Below are 22,589 nucleotides of genomic sequence, written 5' to 3'. Positions count from 1 at the left end.
CCAAGGAAACGAAAAGCTTCGTCGAAAAACTATTTTCTATTGTATTGTATGCAAGAATCCAGTACATCAACAGCACTCAAAAATGTCTTATACATGTTTTGCTTGCCTTCCACCGCATCCTTAAATAAATTTCATTTCATATCTTACCATAAATTTCATTGTAATCAACTTCTTTGTTCAACATTCTTTGAAATGAGTCATAATAAAGAATAACAAAATACCAATAACAAAAACATCCTTTTTTTCACAAACCAAAATATTTTCAGCGATTATTTTTGCTTCTGTAGGGAGCTCAATGCAAGCCAAACCAATGAAAAAAGTACGAAATTAAAAATATATACCTGCGATACTTATAAATGAATTACGAGTATAAATGTGGCGCATTTGCCACATATTCCTATACAAATGCATGTAAACTATTTACGACCTGATAAGTAGAGCTGTCAAGTAAAAACAAGATATTTTTGTGAATGGGTCCCTCATGGCAGTGGAATAGTTGATTAGTTTTTGTTTCTCTCGATTTGTTGGTTTTAAAAACTGTTATCTGCTTTTTTTCGTTTATTCGGTTGCTTGTATATATTTTGATTGAAAATTTGACAATCCAATCAACAAATTGCAAAAACAAAACACGTGCAAAATATAAAAACTTTCAAACAGGGTTTCGTACTACCGCTATCAGCTTGTAGCGATGTGAACGACTCATCCAACTGCTAGACACAAACATAAACAAGAAAAAAATGGAGCATCTGTAAGTAAATGTAAGCGAGCTTGGTAGGCTGAGAGAGGCTGGGCCGCGGGCCACTTTCTGTGGGCCAAGCACATGGAAAAGGTAGGCATCTCAGACAGTGTACTCTGACCAGCTTGTGAAGAGGAGGATGAGACTGCGGACCACTTCCTGTGCGTCTGTCCCGCTTTCGCTCGAATCAGGCTTGAGGTCTTGATGTGTTAAGAAGCGACCACCTTGATTCCTTGGCACCACAAAATCTACTCAGATTTTTTCGGAGGTCGGATAGATTTAAAGAAAATTAAAAGGAAACACGAGTACAGTACAATGGACTTTGTACTTAATTGTGTCTGAGAGCTGTACTTGCTAATTGTCCCGATAAAAAAAGTAAATGTCAAATATAACCTACTTAGAGTGCTCTTTTTGCAGATCGGATCCAAAAGAATGAAGCAACTGTGCCGATATACCCGACCTGGGAAGGAACCTTACATGACACTAAGCCGGTGTAAAGAATTCAGAAGATGTGGCCAAAATCAGACCGTTAACTAACTCTCAGCGATTTTGAAGGAATTATCTGATTTGCTGACGTAACAAGGGCTGTGACAGCGATTTTTTTACCACTGAGATTGTGTTGGTGATATAAAAAAACAACACAGTCTTTGCTACTTCGTTGCCATCTGCACAACGACTGATTGGAAGAGCATAAGAATACGTGTGAAATGAGCGGTCAGACAACAATTTTGCTTCGTATGGCCAAACCTTGTAATTTACATTCTTGATACTAACCATCTTTTGAGTTGCGCTCTCAAACCAACTCATCTATCAGGAAAACGCTCCTTTGGTCCGACCTCGTCGACGTTGCTCGTTGTTTTGGGTCCAACCAAATTAGACCATAACAATAATAATGAAAACTTGACTAAAACCGTGAAAGTGATGTAGATAACTAAAGGGCCTTTCAAAAATGACGTCTAGATGTCAGTAGTGAATTCCTAGACAGTACCTCCTTATGTCATCTTTAACATTTGCGAAGTAGACAAATTCTCAACTTCACACTATAGAACAACGCGTTAAGATTAGTGAAACTTATTATGAAAATGGTCGAGCTTTAGAACAGCAAATCGCAATTTCGTAATTTTTTTGGTGGAAATAATAGTCAGAATGAGTGGACAATTCAAAGGTTGTTGAAAGGATATCAAGAAACTGGTTCTGTCGAGGATGGAAAAAGAACTGGCAGACCAAAAACTGAACGTTCTGTTAAGAATTTTGCTGGTGTGACGCAAAGTGTTGCTGAACAACCTTCATCAGCGATATCTCGGCGTGCTCAACAATTAGGCATTCACGAATCGAAGGTGACTGTTTGACGAATTTAACCTGCAGACAGACCTGTGGCCATTTCAATGATGTAATTTTTCATATATAATCGTTAAGAGCCGTATTTGGAATAAAAATAGTGAAAGTCGAATGAACCTAAATTTGTACATGTCTTATTTTAAAACAACATCTATGCGCGTATTTTGAAAGAACCTCTACTTGCGACAAGAGAATATACTACTACTATACTTCACGAAGAGTAGACGAGTAAATTGTTCAGCATACGTGCCCGTAGCTTTCTGCGTAACAAACACTTTTTTTGCTTGTATTTTTTTTTGTGTAAAGTGACCTTAGTTTTAAATCTGAAAATATATGTAGGTATCTATGCTGCGTTCATTGGGGAAGGATTTTTACGTGGCGGGTCACAAATCCAGTGCACAACCAGATATCCTGGAATGCTTCGCCTTCTCTCATTAGTTCGCTCTCAAACGGATGTTCGGGAGCTACTCAGAGGCTACTTTGGCGAAGATCGAAATTTGTGAGCTGCTTGGAACGCAGGTAAGTGAATGGCAATCAGAGATTCTCCGCGTTACAATCAGTAAATAGACAAACTAGTTAGTTGTTTTGTTCCCAGGGAGAATAAAATGGGCAGTCTTTATCAGAACGACTACTTGGATCTTCTCGGTTTTCGATAATGCTACCATAGTTCCGGTGCAGACGAAAGTCGCGAAGCATTTTAAACCCTGCCACACCGCAAAAAAAAGCAAAAAAAAAAAGAATTTCTTTTGACATCGTTAGTTTTTACTCAGCTCCTGTAAGCTGTCTTATCTCTCTTTAACGATTTCTCGTTCGTGAACGCTGTTGAAACTGTAAGTGCTGTTAGCCCACTGTTGGTTTAAATGTGAGTAAAATAGGACTCTGTTAGCAGTAAGATTAACATGGGGTAAAATAAGTTGTATGACTGTTATAATTTATGGATTCGTAGTTGCTTTAAAATTTATATTTGCAACAAAGTTTTTAGCCACGGTTATATTTGGGTGGCCAGAGAAAATTTATTTAGATGCGAGCACTCATAAATGTAAAACCGGGTTAGTGAATGGTATAAAATAATGTAAAGTTAAAATTGATTGCCATGAATGAGTATATAAGTATGAGTGTATACGTATGTATATAAGTACATATATTTGTTTTGTTTTAAATTAGGTTTCATTCAAAGCGTAATTTCTGGAAAAAATTTGCATTAAAGCATGCGTAGCTATTTCAATGACTATGTGAGTGTGTATGTGGGGAAAATGAAGGAAAGTGAATGCATTTACATATTTACGTATTTGTTTTTTTTGTTTTTTGGTTTTTTTCATTATCAAAATGACTCCAATTTTTTATGACATTTTCTATGAGAGACAAATTCATAGTTTTTAAATAAAATTTTTTTTCCCATCATGCGTTGGATAGGACTAAATAGAAATTTCGTACTATACCAATTCTATTAAATTACGAGAAATAATTAAACATTTTGAAAATATATAAATATTCTGGGTGGGTATATCATAAGAAGGCTATATTAGATTATTAAAGAAATTCGATGATATTAAGAGTGCAGTAATGATTCCTCGGACCTATGCCGTAGCGAAAACTGTGAAATTGAGTATTTTGCAAAAAATGAAAATTAGAGACTAGACAAGTTAATACCTTTCAGGCATAAGCCGGCGATAATAATCGGTCACAAGCGCGCTAATCCGCTACTGGAATTTTATAAAGATATCCACCTGGTGTAGCAGTGAAATGATTTGAAAAATCGAGAAAAAGTGTAGAACGAAAAATTGGAGTTTCAATAAACTATGTTTCTTTTCATTGCAAGCAAATTTTCAGATTATCTCTTTGTACGTAAACCTCATAGCGAAAATAAAATACAAAATCTACAAAGTGCTGGCTCAAAAATCAAACAAATACATATGCAAGTATGCATGTATGTAGGGATATTACTATGCCTTGCAATAGCTACCTCTCTAGTTTATCGATGCAGGCATCCTGATAGTCATGTATCCACGTGACGCCGTTGAAATGACAAACGCTGCGCATATCTTCGGGTAATCGGTCGGTTTCGGGCCACGCAAATTGTTGATCAATTATTGGAATAATATTACAATTTGATTTCAAAGCGGCCACGATTTCCTGCAAAATTGCAATAAAACAAAAAAAAAAAACAAATCATCAAACAATGCGACAGCTGAATACTGAATGTAAAATATGAACGAACTACTCACGCGATGCACCCAATCCTTGCCTTCTTCGTCATCAACACACCGTTGCAGCGCATTTGGTGTTAATACTAAAACGAAATTTTTCGCCTGACGAATACTATTTAGCAGTCCATTATCGAATTTACCCGCTTCCAGGCGCTCAACATCGATGAACACCGAGAAACCGCGCAGTTGCAAGTGAACCTGTCAGCAAATATGAGTAAACATTTAATTATAAGTAGTTTCCTTTGAATTTTCGCCTACGTGCAACGCGCCAAACATACCTTCAACAAACTGGCCAATTGCGAGCCATTCGAACGCCGATAGCTGACAAAAACATCCAACGTCTTTGCCATATTCTCTTCGGACGAGCTGGGTAGCGAGTTTTCTAGGTTTTTTACCGCGTTCAGTATGCGCAGCCGATGTATTGAATTCTTGATGCCACACTCCGCAATCAACATATCTTCATTCAGCTGTGGCAATGAGTTCCGATCTATGCCTGCATGTAGCATTGCATAGGTGTAGGTGCCGTATTCCGGTCCGATTTCGGCCAAGAACTGGTGCATTTTCGCTGTGTCCTTGGAGGAGTAGTCAGCCATGCGTTTGAGATTTTGCAACTCACGTTCAAAGCGTTTCAGCAGTATACCATTCGAGATGCCAATGTCGTCACGCAAATTCTCCTCATTTAACTTTAACAACAGATCACCATCTACTTGTGATTCTTCGAACTGTTTCACAAATTGGCCAAAGTTGATTTGTTTCACCCACTCTTGCACGTCTTCGACAGACCACAGTGGCACTTGCTGCGACAATTTATGAGGTACAGTTTCGCCGATGAGACGTAGCGCTTGCGCTGCGAATTTGGAGGCAATTGCATTGGGGCAACTCGCTACAGTCTTTAGTGCTTCGATGGCGCCGATCTCGTGAAAAATTTCGGTGTTTCCCTGTTCGCGCTTGATACCCGCCTCCATGCAGAAATGGAAGGCGGCCAGATTGCGCGCTTCTTCGCGATTCGAGCTTAAAACTGGCACCAGTCGTTCTAGCCAATGTTTGCTTTGGCCGTGTGCGTGCGCTAGATTTGAGCGCGCGAATTCCGATGGGTCGTGTGTGGTGACGAAGGGTTCCACCAAATCGAGGCAACCTGACTTGAGCACTTCAGCTTCGATCTCTTTATTGGCGACTAGTACGGCGATCGCTAGACAGGCATAGTACTTTATGTTGTCGTCGTCATGGAACGCTAGCGGGAATAGCCACATGGGTACCTTGCGGAAGATCATAGCTTCTTGATTTTCGGCGCCACCATACAAAGACAGATTAGCTAAGGCACTTGCACAATGTCGCAATGTTTCCACATCATTTGTACGGCATTCGAAGAGCACTGCATCCAAGCCACCTAATTTGATAACATCGGAGCATGTGACTTCCGAGTGTTTGAATAGGTGTTCTAGTATGCCCGTGCCCACACGTGAATGCTCGGTATTTGGTTCTTTTGTGCACATACAGGCCACGTTCACCACTTTGTCGAGTCCATTATCTACAACATGTGTACGATTCTCTGTCGTTAGGCATTGCTCTAACAACTTGGCCGATGAGAATTTGATTTTCATATCACCCTGCACACAGTTCTTCATGAGCAAATCTAGACCGCCGCTATTGCGCAGCGAATTGCACAAACTATAGCCGAGCTCATGTCCGTGTGTGGGCACAGCCCAGGCACGTTGCATAACTTCATTGATTTTCTCCAAATACATTGACTTCTCTTGAGCAGCCTTTGAATCCTCCAGTGTATTCACGAACGATGTCAACACGCCGGAGTACTTGGCAATCGCTTGCTCGATCTCACGTTGACCGCTGCCGGATGTCAGTGCTTTCAGGTCATCCAACTTAAGATCGTGCAGCTTGATGAGTGCACCATTGGTGGCGGACATTTGCGAAGAGGACGAGATCATGCTACTGCCCGAGCTGGAGACACCCTTATGCGTCATTGTGTAATTCGCTTGCGATGCAGACGAGACGTGCTTCTCCTGGCTGATGATGCCGTTTGAGGTCATCGTTTGTGATTGCTGCGATTGTGAGATGGCTTTTTTGTCGGCGGAGAAGGTATCACTTTGCACTTTAATACTGGCGGCGGCCACATTATTGCTGGCCTGTTGGGTAATATCGCCAGTGCGTAAGGAGAGAGCTTCCTGAAATGAGTAAAGAAATGCATAGCGTCAGTAACTATAAAGATACAATTGCGTATGATAGGAGATCTTGTAAGTTTTGATAGCTTTGAGATATGGAGGGGCTAACAAAAGCAGTACACAATTTTTCAGAACACTTGAAAAGATAAAAAGAGGAAAAAAGTTCCAGGAACAATGAATAGAAAGCAATATATAACACATACATATTTAGCACACAGGATGATATTTACAGTATGCCTAAAAAATATGAAAACTTTAGGCGCAACACCAAAACAATTAAACTCCACGCTCATAGTTAAAATTTTTGAAGTTCTTGGAGTAGAATTTATGAGGCTTTGCGCTTAAGAGTTGGTGAAGAAGTTGAAACTCGGCTAAAAATATTTGATTTGTATTATTTACAATTTTTTAGAGAACCGATTTACATTCAAAATTTCAAAATTTTGTTAGGACTATCTACACTGAATGCAATTCTTTGTGCAATCCTCTTTCTTAAGCTTTTGCGCTCAATTGACTCAGTCGTTTTTGTATACCTTGTTCCGTTCGACCACGATGGGTATTTCGCGAACGTTTTTCATAACACCACCTGTTGCAGTGCTGCTAAGGTTTGGGTTACTCGAATATGTTCCAGACGTATGGCTTGCGTTTGCACTTGTGTTCATTGCTGTTGTTGAAGCTGTAGTGTTGGCTGTTGTTGGTGGTTGTTGTGGTATTGATTGTTGTTGTAGTTGGATGTGTGCGTGTGGTGGGAGTGGCGGCAGAGATGCGGTTTGAGGCGAGCTAAAATGCTGAAATGGTGGACAAGAGTTTTTACGTACAGAGCGAGAGGCAGAAGCTGCAGCAGCGGATGCGGACGAAGACGAAGATGAGGAGGAGGACGATGCAGACATACGCGCAGCTGAACTTGATGAACCAGACGCTGATGACGATTTTGAAGATGAGGACGATGATGACGCAGATTGCTTGGAAGACGACGATTGAGCCTGCGATTTAGATGAAGTGGTGGAGTTGGACAGTGAGGAGTTTTTCGTGGTGGCAACGTTGTCGTTGATTGTGACGGCGTTAGGCGGCCCGGGTGGACCCGAAACTACTTGTATAGGTTGTGGTGGGGGCGAGAGCGGACAGGTGGGCGAGAAGCGGCTAATGGGTGGACCACCATTTGTAGTGCTGATCGGAGGTGGCGAAAGCGGCATTTCTACGATGGGACTGGGCGAACGAGCGGGCACAAAATCCGATTGGCCACTTGAGCGGAAAATTCCTTTACGTATGGACCAAGGCGCTTGATGGGACATTTTGCCGCTACCGTTTGTGTGCTTACTTTTTGTTTTGGCAAAAATTTTGTGTCCTATTTTTTCTTTTTATTTTCAATTGAGATAGTTTTTTTTTGTTTTATTATTTTACTGTTGTATTGTTTTTGCTTGAATTTGCGAGCCAATTGCTAGACCATGAGACAAGCGCAAAATTATATAGTGAAAACACCTGCGCATTTACGAAATTCCACACGTTTCAATTGTGAGCGCACCTTGTCAGTTGCACCAGAATTGCCGACGACTGTGACTTTAGAAAAATAGTCTGCAAAAATTTCACACAATTTTTCATACAAGCATACGACATATAACACAAATTATGTATGTTTGTACAATACTAAAGTAATTGTTAGCATATGAGGAGGCGTTGTGGCATTGTGTTCTTGAGGGAAAGAGCGGTGCGGCGCATTTAGTACCCGCGCGTACGTCAACAAAAGCGATATTACTTGTGTGGCGGAAAAATAGAAATTCAATTTATTTATACACATACTTCGACCCAAGTATATTATGTATGCATGAATGTATGTATACAAGTCAGTGTGTTATTATTTTATCTTCACGGATCAGTTAAAAAAAATTTTCATTAGCTACGCGTGCGCTTCACACTGTTCGACATATTGACGCGAACAGTTAATGATTTGTATAGACAACAGAATAAGAAGTACAACACAATTGAAAGGGGAAGTAAGTGGGATTTTATATACAACAAGAATTGCACATAATTTTATTTAGAGCACAAGTGTGAACAACACAAAGAGATGGGGAAGGCAAAAAATATTTTTGACAGCTTACGTATGGGTAATTAACGGAGATCTTGTAACGCTTCATTTTGTTGAAATTGCAAATTTATTATATAGAATTATTTCTCTTTATTACTTTTAAGCTTTAATAAAATGTGCTTTGCAGTTCTTTTGGGCTTTAAAAGCTTAGTTTAGTAGGACTATTTTTATTAAGTTCATCAATAAAACCACCTTGAATTTTTTTGCGTAATTTTTTAATATTAAAAATGTTGCTTTTGGTTTAATTTAGCCTTCAAAGTTGTTACAATTTCAAAAATTACTTTAACTACATTTTCAAAACAATGGAACCGAATTTCAAGTTTCGTTGAGTTTAAAAACTTTCGTTAAATTTTCTAACATTCGTTCAGTTTGAAAATTTAGTTAATATTTTTAGTTTTCATGAATTTTTAAAATTTTTGTTAAGTGTAAAATCAGCGGATATCTTTAATAAAGTTTGAAAATGATTGTCTACTTTATATGTTCTCTGCCAGTTTAAAAACTTTCTTTAAGTTTTAAAATGTAACGGAATACATACTTTTAAAATTTTCGTTTATTTTTAAACACGCGGATATTTGACCATCTTTAATATAGTTGAAAATATTTATCAACTATATGTGTCCTCTGTCAGTTGAAAAACTTGTTTAATTTTAAAATATAACGGAATTCATACTGGGCTTCTAGTATTGACATTTTTGATTTAAATTTTACATAATTTTTAAGGTAAGCGTTTTTGTTTTTTGTAAAAACATAGCTTCAAAGTTTCGTTAAGTTGAAATTTGTAGTTAAATTTTATTAATTACTTTTAAAAAATCAAATTTAAGTTTCGTTAAGCTTTAAAACAAAAATTTATTATATAGGTATAACTTTAGTTCAATTTTTTAAATAACGTTTTTTATGTTTTAAAAAACGAAATCTCAAAGTTTCGTTAAGTTTTAAAACTTTCGATAAATTTTTTAAATTTTGTTAAGTTTCAAAAATTTCATTTCATTCAGTTTCGATTTAAATAACTTTTGGTATGTTTATAGCCGAAATTCCAAAGTTTCGTTAAATTTTAAAATATAACGGAATACATAATGGGCTTCTAGGATTGACATTTTTGATTTAAACTTTACATAATTTTTAAGGTAAGCGTTTTTGTTTGTGATAAAAACATAGCTTCAAAGTTTCGTTAAGTTGAAATTTGTAGTTAAATTATAAAATTTTATAAAAATCAAATTTAAGTTTCGTGTATTTTTAAAACAAAAACTTATTATATATAACTTAATTTAATTTTTAAATAACTTTTTTTATGTTTTAAAAAACGAAATCTCAAAGTTTCGTTAAGTTTTAAAACTTTCGTTAAATTTTTAAATTGTGTTAAGTTTCAAAATCTTCATTAAGTTTCAATTTTCTAACAATTATTAAGTTTCAAAATTTTCAGAAATTTTTTAGCTCTAATAAAAATCGTTTAATAATAGGAATCGTTAATTCCGTTTAAGTGGATACCCGCGAATACTGGAACATCTTTAAAAGTTTGAAAATATTTATCACTTTTATTTGTTCTCTGTCAGTTGAAAAACGTTTAAGTTTTAAAATGTAACGGAATACATTCTGGAGTTTTAGTATTAACATTTTTGATTCTATTTTTACACAATTTTTGAGGTAAGCGGATATAATTTTAATATGACTTGTTTTAATTTTGTAAAGACCGAATATCAAAGCTTCGTTAGGTTCTAAAATTTTAAAGACCAAATTTTAAAGATTCGTTAAGTTCTAAATTTTGTAACTAAGTTTTTAAATAACTTTTTTAAATATTTATTAAAACCAAATTTAAGTATCGTTAAGTTTTGAAGCTTGACATTTTTTTTTCAAAACCTTTAGTTAAATTTTTTAAATAAGTTAAGTTACATTTTTTAAATAACTTTAGTTAAATTTTTTAAATAACTTTAGTTAAATGTTTTAAATAACTGATTCTGTGTTTATAGAAACGAAATTTTAAAGATTCTTAAGTTTTAAAACTAAAGTTCAATTTTTTAAATTTTTGTTAAGCTTCAAAATTTTCTTTAAATTTGTACCCTGCGTTGTCCTAAGGCTTCTAAACGTTCATTGAAGATTGAATTGTAATGATTGCAATTGTAATTGATTGATTGAGTTTTGAAACACGTTTTTTACAATTATATTAAAACTCCTGAGTTCAATATTATACTTATATAGTTTTTAGGGTAAGTCGCATAAGTTTTGGAACGATATTAATTAATTTAAGAGCCACTGAATTTAAATTTAAAAACTATTTTTTTATTTTTCGTTAGTTTTTAATTAAGTTTTCATTAAGCATAAAAATTTTGACTAAGTTTCAAATTCACTATTACTAAACAACATTCACTAAGTTTGAAAAGCATGGCTAAGTTTTAAAATGTGTTATATATTAAAGATATGTTTCGTCAGGCTTAACGAATAAAAAATATTGTATTACTAGTTCGTTTGCTACTTAGCGGCAAAATAATAAAAACTGAACTCAAGTTTCGTTAAGTTCGAAAATGTTCATTAAGTTCGAAAACTTTCGTTAAGTTCAAAAATTTTAATTAAAGCTAGAAATTTATAAAAATTTAAATTCTTTAAGAAATGCAATAACTGATTTTAAACTGTATATAAAATGAAGTTTGAGTTGTGTGTGAATTTTCGAAAAAATAATTTATTTCAATAATGCAAAATCGATGATATTTTGGTTTTTGTTTCAGCAATATGATAGCTTTTTTTATGGCGGAAATACACTCGGAGGTTTGTCGTTGCCTATATATGCACACACATACATATATGCGCCTTATTGTCTGTCCTTAAATATAAAAACGTCGCCCAATGTCGTTTTGGTGCAGGGCGAAAACTTTTGGTGAGTTTATAAGAAGAAATGTAACTGATTTCGATATTGTGAGCTTCAATTTAGATTTATTTGTGAGATAGTTACGTATGTGTGTATATAAAAAATGCGTTTTTTTACAAATTATTTTCAACAAAGCTTTTCGAATAGTTTACTCGATTATTTTTTATGCTTTTTTTCAAATTATTTTCAACGAATAGTGTACTTTATTGATTTTTAACTTTTTTTATTATTTTTTCTCTAAATAGCAAAATAGATTAAGAATTTGAATTTTTAACGAAAATTAAAAATCTTATTATCCACGCGCTAATGACTTTTTTTAAAGGACGCGCCAATTGACGTTCAAGTCTATCACCAGTCAACGAAGGTCGAATCTATTTTTCCCACACATTTTTCGACTTTGTTTTGGGCATTTCGCGTTAACATAGCGTATAAATAAAATTCGGAAGTATTCTATCTATAAAATACATATTCACTTTGTACTACATATGTATAAGATAGAAGAAGAAGAGCAAAATGAATTTTTCACACGCATACGCATAGATACAATATTTTATTTCGATTTTCTCGTAATCTCGTAGCGCGCTCAACCGTCGTTCATTCAACGGTGGCCGCGACAGACGCAACACAATTTTCACGGAAAACCTCGCAACCACTGAATCACGTCTCGATCGTTTAGCTGTTGGCGAAAGACTGAAATTGTCGAATGCAAAAAGATTGGGGGTTCATACTGTTAGGCGTTGATGGTGGCGAAAGTCGAAGAAGGCGAAAAACAACAAAATCAAAGGAATTAAAAAAAATAATAATTTTCAATCGTTGAGAGGCAGGCTCTTGGCAGATGAGCAACGCAAAAGAGCAAAGTTTGGGGCGCTGAGAGCAAAAGGAAAATGTGCTTTGTAAATATTTAAATATATGTAAGTATATGAACTTGAACTTGGCACACATGTAACTCTTTAGCGGCGCACATACACCCACAAACTCATTGACCGCAGGCAGGGTAGCATAAGCGATTTAGTAGTGTTAGTAAGGGTAGTGGATCTTCGCTGAGCGCGAATGATCGTATGAACTCTTTCAATGATGCGAAAAATAATTTTTTAATTAGTGGGAGAAGGATGTTCGAATACAAGTTCACTGCTTACAGCTTTAAATTCGCTCATGGCGCAAAAATTTCATTAACTTATTAATTAATTTACATTGCTAACAATTTTTGTAATTAAACCGATCTGCATTTATTATTTTATTTGAATATATGCATGTATGGCCGTTATAAAAAAATTATGATGTCAATCCAATAAAAAGTGAATTTCTTTTATTTTTTCTCGCAAGCCTCATGTTTGCTGTTGCTATTGCATTGGCGTTTTGCCAACATCTAGCATATGTATGTATGTGTGTTATTTATTATATTTTTTTCATCAACTTTTTTGTTAATAGAAGTGTCAGTTGAGATTTTGTTTAACATAGACGCCTAACACAGAGCAGGTCGAAACAACAGCAGTTTCACAAATTTTGTGAAAAAAGTGGGTTAGAACGAGAATTAGCTTATGCTTTATATTGATAAGTTTTTCCAAGATTTAAAAGAAATTTTATGAAAATGTGATAGGAATTTGCAGGGAATGACAAATGCAAAAAAAAAGTTTTGCTACATAAAGCCGCAAACAAAATTCTGATCGTACATCGCTAAAATTTTGATCCTCATATAATTAAAAGCTACATGTCACCATCGTCTAGTATGCTCATGTGTGGCAAACATACAAGAGGTGGCAGGTGTAATGTTGCGGGCATTAAATAGTAACATGTTTTTTTAATAGCGGTCGCTCTTCTTTCGGCAATGGCAAAGCTTCTCATTAAAAGCCATCAGTTATTCGAAGGCATCTTATGTAAAACCGTAGGTCTCTTCATTTGCGGAACAACATCAAGACTCACATTCCAATTCGGAGGAGGAGTTTGGCTTTACAATTTTTTTAAGAACATTTACGGCAAACTGTTTCTATAATTCACATTCGGTTTTTATAATCGAAATGATTCTGAGGAGGAATATATACTTGGCTGCTGTTTACGTCGAGGCTGCCGAGGTACAATCGCCGTTTGGAGGAGACATTTTCAATCATTTTAATGCTGATATTTAGAAATTAACAAATGCTGAATAAACCCAATTGAAAACGACTACTTTTTCCCTAAACCCACCCACCCATTCAAAGGCTTCTCCATGGCCTTGGAAGGGAAATACAATTTTACACGGACGGATTGAAGCTAAAAAATAATAATAATAGAAAATAAAGTAGGCTATAGAGTTTTTTTTTCAAAAGAAATATTACTAGAATCATCTGTCAAAGGGCAGGAGAATTGCTCAACCTCTCACGCGAAAACATCTCGAAGGTTGTGACTTATGTCACCGGTTATTAGCTATTAGGCAGGCACACTTGTAGGCTATGATTATTTTCTCTTGAATACTGCAGAAGTTCTAGAGACAATGAAGAGGGAGAAGCAGTGGAACACTTCCTCTGTAACTGTCCAGCCTTAGCTAGGAATAAAGCAAGGTTGTTAGGAAAACACTCTCTTTGACTCTCTTACTGAAATATCCGGTGTGGGATAAGTCCTATCTTACGCTTCATAAGAGCGTCTAAATGGTTTCATGATGAATACACACTGAGGTTTTCATGTTCCTAAGTGGTACCACAACGTACCTATATGACTTAAGTGAATTGGCTATTCTAAACCGACTGTCACAAAAATCTAACCTAATCGAAGTCCAACTGAAATATTTTGGTGGCAGTCTAACACTCGATTTATTGTCATTGTAAATGATAGACATAAAGATAAGATACACGTGAAATTAATTAGCTCACGGCCATAAACGCAATGCTGCTGAATAAAATAATATATCATGGAAAAGGGATATTTCCATTGAATTGGATATTCAACTTAATGCTTTGGAATATGAATATAAGCAGTTAACCCATCGACGGGCATATGAGTTTTTTATTTAAATTGTGAATATAGTGCAAATATATTAATTTTCTAAATTAGCTGTATTTATGATGTTTATTTATTAATATACTTATTGTTTTTTGCCAGTTTCCAGGCAGTGGACTAGTCTGTGTGATGTTAGCTACGACCACAATCTCATAGGAAAGGTGAGATAAATTTTAGAGATGTCTGTGGTCGAATTAATTATCTGGATTTACTGGAGCTTCAATACACCCAAATGTCATTGCGTTTTCAATTTTCACTTTCCGTTGCATGTTAAAATTTTGAATCATATTATTGGAATTAAGTACCCATTACAAGGTCTCTTAATGAACTTAGTGCAATTTTTAATAGTCTCTGTCTTCGCCCTTCCTATCCCAGCAAAACCTGCGTGACCGAAACTCTGACACAATTACACTTTTTTGTATGTTACAAACACATATGCACTCTTATTTGTTTGAAAACGGCTTTTTTTCTTGGTTCTCCGTCACCTTTGGAAAATGTGTAAGCAGTAAACAAACTTTATTCATATATTTTTTCTCATTTTTGCATCAGTAAAACTAAACAAACGCCGTAGCCGAATGGGTTGGACCGATATTAGAAAAATGTTTTTCTTAATTTTGGTGTTTTCACCGAGATTCGAACCGACGTTCTCTCTGTGAATTCCGAATGGTAGTTGCGCACCAATCCATTCGGCTACGGCCAGAATCATGTTTATTTATGTTTAGTAAAAAGAATATTCCTGATTAAAATCGGATGATTAATTTTGCACCACCTTGCACTACAAGAGTCGATATGTAAGCATACAATAATATTATATAAGATGCACAGTTATCCTCTATACACTTTTTTTGAAAGGACCTGCACTTGAGCACTTTGACATAATAACAAGGTGACGTCGACAAATATACATAATATTTATTTTAAGAAGAGCACATATCCTTATTCACTCATTTACCTTTAACTTTCCGAATATGGATTGCGGACGCGCTCGCTTTGTATAATGGCATACGGCTGTTCCTTGTGTTAAACAATGACTTGGAGTTAGCAGACATCTTGTAAGCAACATACTGGCTTATCACAAAAATTGGTGTAACAAACGCGACGCGACAGCTTGGCCAGCCATATGTTGTTCACTTGAAAGCCACTTTATTCCAACTAAATTTCACTTATATAATAAATTTGGAAAATACCTATTGTACACTTCCAAGCAAGCAACCAACGGAAAACACGCGCTGCTCCTTTTCCAACCTAACGACGTACAAAAGGCACATGCAAAGGCTAAGAGCACCAAAGTGAAAATCGATATTCTTTTGTTGGTTGTGAGTTAACGCCCTTGGCATTGCAAGTGGAAGTGGTGTGACGCTTTTCCCATTTGCTTTTAGCCCTTTAACAAACAAACTAATCTCTTCTTTTGCAAAGCATTGGCAATGAAAGAATTCGTGCGATGTTAAATATTTAATAATGAAACTTCATATTTCACTTCACTTCCATTTCGTAGTTATATTTCGTTTATACTTTTCCATGCTTCTACTTCGAAGTTGAAGAAGAAGAAGGAGTTTCCGTTCTTATCAAGCACAAATTTACACTCTCTTTCCAACCGAATGTCCTCTATTGAATTGTCCTTCGTGCAGTGGAAATTCCTCAAGCGAGAATGCGAGTTACCTCCCACTTAAGCTTCTTATTTTACCAACATTTATTAAAAAAAAGAACCGTTAGTTAATCACTGTCACCGTCAGCCTTGCGTGCCAGTGTCGACTTGACTTATGTCGACGAAATAAAATATAATTTCACAAAACGAAAGATTATCCGCTATGGAATATCGTGGCGCGAAAATGGGATTGTTTTATATGGTGCAATACACAAATTTACATACACAAACGCATGTACGAGTACAAGGAACATGCAAATATGCAATATATCCAAAATGTGTGTAAATGTAAATGCGTACGAGTACAAGGCAGAGACTACCAAATATCAGCTCTGTTGTTCGTAAGTGCGATTGTTGGGGTAAACTTTTCCAAGGGCAGGGGATTCCCAGATATGATACAGGGAATTTTATTGTATGCTTATTCTAATAAACTGTAGTAGTCGTATGAGTTTGTACGCGACTGCCGTTTGTTGGGTATTGGTTCGAAGCCCACTGTGAGAATGAGAGCAAAAAAATAGCAGACATTTAAAAGTCGAAACCTTCAAGTACCAAAAGTAAACTTAAGTAGTACAGCAGATCCGCTTAACTGCATAAACGACAGACTGCAGGCTACAAATATAAGCACTTTCGCACACCTGAAACTGCTTAAAAACAAACTCTTGTCATGGACCCTTATAAGGTCAATAGCAACGCATAGAAGTGGAACATGGGTTCTTACTACTAGTCTAAAAAACTATCTCTTAGATTTTGAGCGTAAAATTTTGAGAATTTTCGATTCTGTACGAGCACCTGAGGGTTCTTATAGAATAAATCATCACAATAACATCGAAGAACTGATAAACGGACAAAATATAGTGCACTTCATAGAAGCGCAACGTCTTCGATGGTTAGGACACGTACTTCAAATGGATGATAACAGAATTGCAAAGAAGATTCTTAACTGTGTGAATTTGGGCAGTAGCAAGGTGACGGACGGCCATCAAGAAGATGAACAAATGATGTGGAAGACAATCAGTGCATTAGCCGCTTCCGAACGGCAGACAGTTTTTTATGAGGTTTTTTTCATGGCAGAAATACACTCGGAAGTTTGCAATTGTCTGCCGAAGAGCGACCGCTATTAGAACAAATTTTTTCTATCAATTGGTGCCTCGTGCGCGGAGTTCCGAGCCCGTGCGCTTCCGAATGGTAGTTATGCAGCAACTGATTTGGCTACGGCGCCCACTAATCTTCATATATACATACATACATATATACATACATTATATAGTAGCATTTGAGTATTTGAAGGCTGCTATGCTGCTGCGAGTTGTTGGGCTTTCCCTTCTTTAGCTCTGCAATTTCATCACATAAATGTTTGTGTACAAATGAACGCATTGTCGCATTCCTCACAAAGCTTAAGCTTCAAAACATTGTAAGCCAAATACGTACATGCCGGCATTCCCTGCAGGAAAATCCAGTATTTCTTGCAGAAAAGTACACTATTAGAGAAATTTTTTACTAGTGAGCATTTAGAGAATTTAGACTAAAACTCATTCCAGCTCGTTTTGGAATAAGCAAGGACTGAAGTGGCAATGCTTATACTTCATGTATTTTTCGATGTAAGATATTCACTTCGTCCTGATTATGTATTGCTTTCCTAGATAGTTTTCAGTTATTTTGCATATTAGTCATATTTTCAATGTCTAGCGCAGATTGAACTGAAATTTCGGGAATTAATTTTGTAATGAAATAATTTTAGAAAAGCTGTTGGATTGAACTGGGTGAAAAATGTGAAAATAACAAACTTTTGTATAATAAGATCTAAGATAATAGAAAGAAGCGACTTATTTGTGAACAAACTACGAAAATGACGTCAAATTCTACTAGGTTTTTCAATAAGTTTTGCGGTTCGATAAGAGAGGGTGTTGCTACTAGCCTCTCTGTTTTGTGTTGTTTTTTGTTACGTATGTAGACTCTTCATTAGAACATAAGTGAAGTTTCATTTCAATCTGTCAATTCATTCTTTGTTTACCAGCCATTTAGTATCGACGTGTCACAGTACTTTTTGCAATGGAGGTAATGCTATTTTTTGGGAAGCTTAAAAGGAACGGAAATTTATGAACGAATGTTGAAAGTGTATAAGGACTTTTCCATCAATTAGTACAGTAAAAATATGGGTTGTTGAGTTTAAACTTGAAGATGATCCACGTCAAGGACATCCAAAAACAGAAACAGCAACAGCACCAGAAATCGTAAAAAAATATGGAATATCGTATTAGATAATCGTCGAGTGACTGAAAGAGATTTAGGAGAAGGCATCTCATTGGGTAGTATAAGCAATATTTTGACTGAAGTATTGCATTTCAGAAAACTGTGTGCACATTGGGTGCCGCATTCGCTCACAATGGAACAAAAACACATTCGAATGCGAGTTTAGAGCGTTTTCGAATGGATAAAGTGACTTTTGTGCATCTATTCATCACTATGGATAAGATTTGGGTCTATAATAATGATCCTGAATCAAAACAAGAGGCTAACGAGTGGTGTGAATCTGGTTCTTCGACTCCGAAACGAGTTCGTGTCTATAAATCGGTCAAGAAGGTGTTAGCAACAGTTTTTTGTGATGCGAAAGAAATTTTGTTTGTGGATTACTTAAAAACTGGTAAAACAATATATTCTGAATATTATTGCAACTATTTAGACCAGTTGAAGTAAAAAAATTCGTGAAAAACACCCATTTTGCAAAGCAAAAAAAATCTTTTTCATCAGGACAAAGCACCGTCTCATAAGAGCATTTTTTGACAATGGCTAAAATCCATAAATTAAAGTTCGAATTGTTAGAGCATCCACGTATTCACCAGATTTGGCCACTAGCGACATCCAACAGTTTCCAGACCTAAAAAAATGCATGCCTGGAAAACGTTTTTCATCAAATAATGAGGCCATAACAGTTGTCGAAGCGTATGTTGCAGCCCTCCAGATTCTCACTTCAGGGATGGAATTTACAAATAGGAATCTCGTTGAAACAAGTTCATTGATGTTCAGGCAGACTATGCTGAATAATAAAATTGTGTGTTTTCTTATCGAACCGCAAAACTTATTGAACAGCCTAATAATAGCAACATAGGAATAAATAGCAACAACTAACGCACATCGCTCAGAAGGGTTTTGTAAGATTGAGAGAATACCCTGAGGTATTAAATAAAACTAAATTTCAAAGGCATGAGAAAAAGTTCTGCTCGTGCCTAAGTAATTCAATTACATTCCAGTGTAGTCGCGAAATGTGTAGCGTAGTTGTTCGTAATATCACCGAAATAGCAAAAGTGCCGAACATGAAATTTGTTTTACTAGTTTCAGTTTTTCCTGCCGGGCAACCAAGTGTTAAGGATTTGTCACAGCACTAAGCTTTTTCCAAACTATTTGGGTCAATCTCAAGTTTATGCCAATCATATTTAAATAAATGGAACAATGGCGTTCGCGTGTGCTTGCGCATAACGGTTATTAATCTGAGTGTTGTCACGTCGTGCTCGATATAAACTTCTCGAGCATGAGACAACATAAATGATGCGGTTTGTTCTAATAGCGGCGCGCCTTAGGCAAGCAATGGCTAACCTCAGAGTGTATTTCGACCATGGAAAAAGTTTCTCATATGTAACCATATTTAAATTGTAAGTCATTTTGTTTGTAAGAAGTATTAAAACGCACATTCAAAAATCTAAGATAAGCTTGTCAAGTATTAGTGAGTGGTACCATTGCTTGGATTGGGTCAATTCTCGTAATGCAAACTCTGTGCAGTGCAAAAGATAACGAATTCCTTAATTTATCGCTTGCAAATATTAAATGCTAATTATTTGTGGTTTAAACCCAAGCAGAAAATAATCGGCATCCCTATGCAGGCTCGTGTAAGCGGGCGTGTCTAGTAATCCAAATATAATTTAGATAATGCTAAACTTTGGTTAACTAGAACTTCAAAGGGTGCTGTTTGAATGAAAAGTTTCCAACATGACCACAATACAATAATAAATAGGCTATATGTACATCCGTTTAAACAACTTGCATTTAACTTTCTCTTCGCTTGTAAGTATGCAGCAAGTTGCGCTTTTTGTTTCCCATTTCATTCCCCTAGTAAATCTAAAATTTCGTATGAAATGGTAAACTGAAAGCATGCAATGGCAGTGATACGAAAATAAGATAATTTTTCCCTTTTATGGTATATTAGTTTTTGAACAGAAAAAGAAAATGAGATATTTTTATATACTTGCACGTTGACTATACACTTCCAAATGTAAAAGACAAAAACAAAAAATCATTGCCATTATATTAACTAAACCTTATTCAAATGCAGGCACCTAGACAGCTTTTTCTATTATAACATACGTTAAGGGTAAAAACAGAAATCGGTTAGGGCCACATAAACTAAACTGCTTGCCGAAAATAAGAGCCTCGATTGTTTCAAAAAATTACCAATTATACTCATTTTGAGAGACTGCTGCGTGACTAATATTCGGTAGGGCCCTAGACATGAAACACCAATTGACAGAAACAGTTTTTCTTAATAGCGGCTGCCCTTTGTCAGACGATGGTGAGCTTCCAGGTGCATTTCTGTCATGAAAAAGTTCCTCATAAAAATTCATCTGCCGTTCGGAGGCGACATAAAACTGTAGGAAAATATCAAGACACAGACCAAAAATTGGAGGAGCAGCTCGGCCAAACACCCATCAAAGAATGTAAGTGCCAATTATTATTATTATTAATAGTTTTGAGGTTATGAATATATTTGATCGCAGTGGATGTACTTGAAAATAGCACAGATTCAATATATAAATAGATATGTGGATATGTGTATGTACTCGTATGTAATATATGTACTTATAAAGGGTTTTCCAATAAGAGGTGTTATTTTGAGATTTAAAGAAAAATGCTATTTTTTTTATAAATGACCAGATGTTTATTTCATTATACAGAGGAAGGTATGCCGTTAATAGTGGAAAATAACATCAGACAAATGACCACCACGACCACGCTTACAGGACAATATCCTTTTTATGAAATTTTCCATAACCGAATTGTAAAGTGGCTGCAATTTGTCCTCGAGAGCCTCACGAGTTCCATCTTTGTGGTCTTGAATCGACCCTGGGCTGTTGGCGTAGACCTTCTCTTTCACGTGGCTCCAAAGAAAAAAGTCACAAGCTGTTAAATCACATGATATCGGTGGCCAATTGTGATCACCTCTTCTAGAGATAACACGGTCCGGAAACTTTTCCCGTAAAAGATCCATGGTTTTGTTGTTTGTGTGGCACGTAGCGCCGCCTTGTTGAAAATAAACGTTGTGCAGATCAATACGATCCAATTCCGGCCATAAAAAATCGTTAATCATCTCTCGTGTTTAACACCTAACACTTGTTATTAGTCCCTTTACATAAATTGTACAAATTCGTCTTGTTTTTCTTTCATTTATGTGTTCAAGTGTAGTAAAAAACGATTAAGGTTTTGTTTTGCACCGGATGCTTTAACTAAGGTCCTAGCAGCCAGTACAGTTGCCGAAAGCGATTTTTAATTTAATTTCTTTTTTTGTATTAAACGGGAAGGACCATCCGTTTAGTTTAGAGTAAATTGTAATGCCAAGTATTTAGCTTTCATATCAGTATTCGCGTCAGAGTTCCAATCTTTAATGAGTCTATGGTTACCTTTCTGTTCGTGTAATTGTAATTCTAAATTAAGATTAAAATAAAGAATATTTCTTAGTGGCAGGGTAGCTAATATTTGTTGCCTGCGATCCATCTTTTACTGATAAAACTACCAAATAAGCCAATCAGCTCTTCACTAATTCGCCTAACAACTGTCTTCCATACCAGTACAATTTTAATAAGAATCATTAGCGCCGTCTTTCTAGGCGCCCTAATGGTTGCAAAAAAATAATGAAATTAAATAATTGCTACATTAACAGTAAATATATAGCCTTCAACTCCATATTTTTACGGTATTAAAACCTTATTTTGAAACGACTTGCTTTTCAAGATTTTTCAAAAGCAAAGTTTTTCTCTAAAAGCGTCCGCTTAGCCGCATCACTGTTTTTCGTTTATTATCAAAGCTATCAAAACCGTTGTCAAATAAATTTTCTCTCCTATTCCCAATTTTTATCTCCAACTCACCTGTATAACGGCGGCATTTTCCTCGGTTTTCACGCCATCCATTTCTGTGCGATTTCGCATCGCTGCTGCCGCTTTAGCTTCCTGATAATCGATATCACCCGTTTGTAGCCGTTTCATTTCGGCCAAATTACTAGTTGCTTGCTCCGTACTGAAACCATCGGCCACAACTTTCGTCTTCGATTCGGTCTTTGTACGTTTCTCTTCGAATTTAACGGTATCAACAATTTTGCCCGACCCATTCAGTCCATTGGTCATAAGTTTGCCATTCGAAGCGCTCACCAAATCGGCCAAATTGTGACGATCATCATCAGTATCGGGAAATGTAACCAATGGTTCTGCATCGCTGTCGACGAGATTTTCAATGGATGACCGGATTCTAAAAACAAACAAATTTTAAAACATATTATTATAAGCATTAATTGGAATTCAAGAGAATGTGAAGGGG

At 36.0% G+C, this 22,589-nt stretch overlaps 1 protein-coding gene across 8 annotated transcripts in view; it reads right to left on the bottom strand.

The window, feature by feature from the left end:
* LOC129243114 (NAD(+) hydrolase sarm1-like) overlaps positions 1 to 22,589 on the bottom strand; it is an 86,024-nt gene that overhangs the window by 8,907 nt on the left and 54,528 nt on the right. For 5 of the 8 annotated variants that reach the window (XM_054880251.1, XM_054880248.1, XM_054880255.1 and 2 more), the window contains exons 3-6: positions 22,145 to 22,520; positions 4,560 to 6,461; positions 4,300 to 4,479; positions 4,038 to 4,207 (exon numbers count right to left, since the gene is read on the bottom strand). In XM_054880251.1, coding sequence (XP_054736226.1) covers positions 4,038 to 4,207; positions 4,300 to 4,479; positions 4,560 to 6,461; positions 22,145 to 22,520 — 2,628 coding nt within the window. Of the gene's footprint in view, positions 1 to 4,037; positions 4,208 to 4,299; positions 4,480 to 4,559; positions 6,462 to 6,988; positions 7,838 to 22,144; positions 22,521 to 22,589 lie in introns of those variants that run through there. The other 3 variants (XM_054880249.1, XM_054880253.1, XM_054880256.1) reach the window with 3 other exon arrangements.

This window comes from Anastrepha obliqua, chromosome 3 (assembly GCF_027943255.1).
Source record: "Anastrepha obliqua isolate idAnaObli1 chromosome 3, idAnaObli1_1.0, whole genome shotgun sequence".
Classification (NCBI taxonomy): Eukaryota; Metazoa; Arthropoda; class Insecta; order Diptera; family Tephritidae; genus Anastrepha; species Anastrepha obliqua.
Note: the sequence above shows the minus strand (reverse complement) of the source record. Positions and strands in the feature narration are given on the sequence as shown.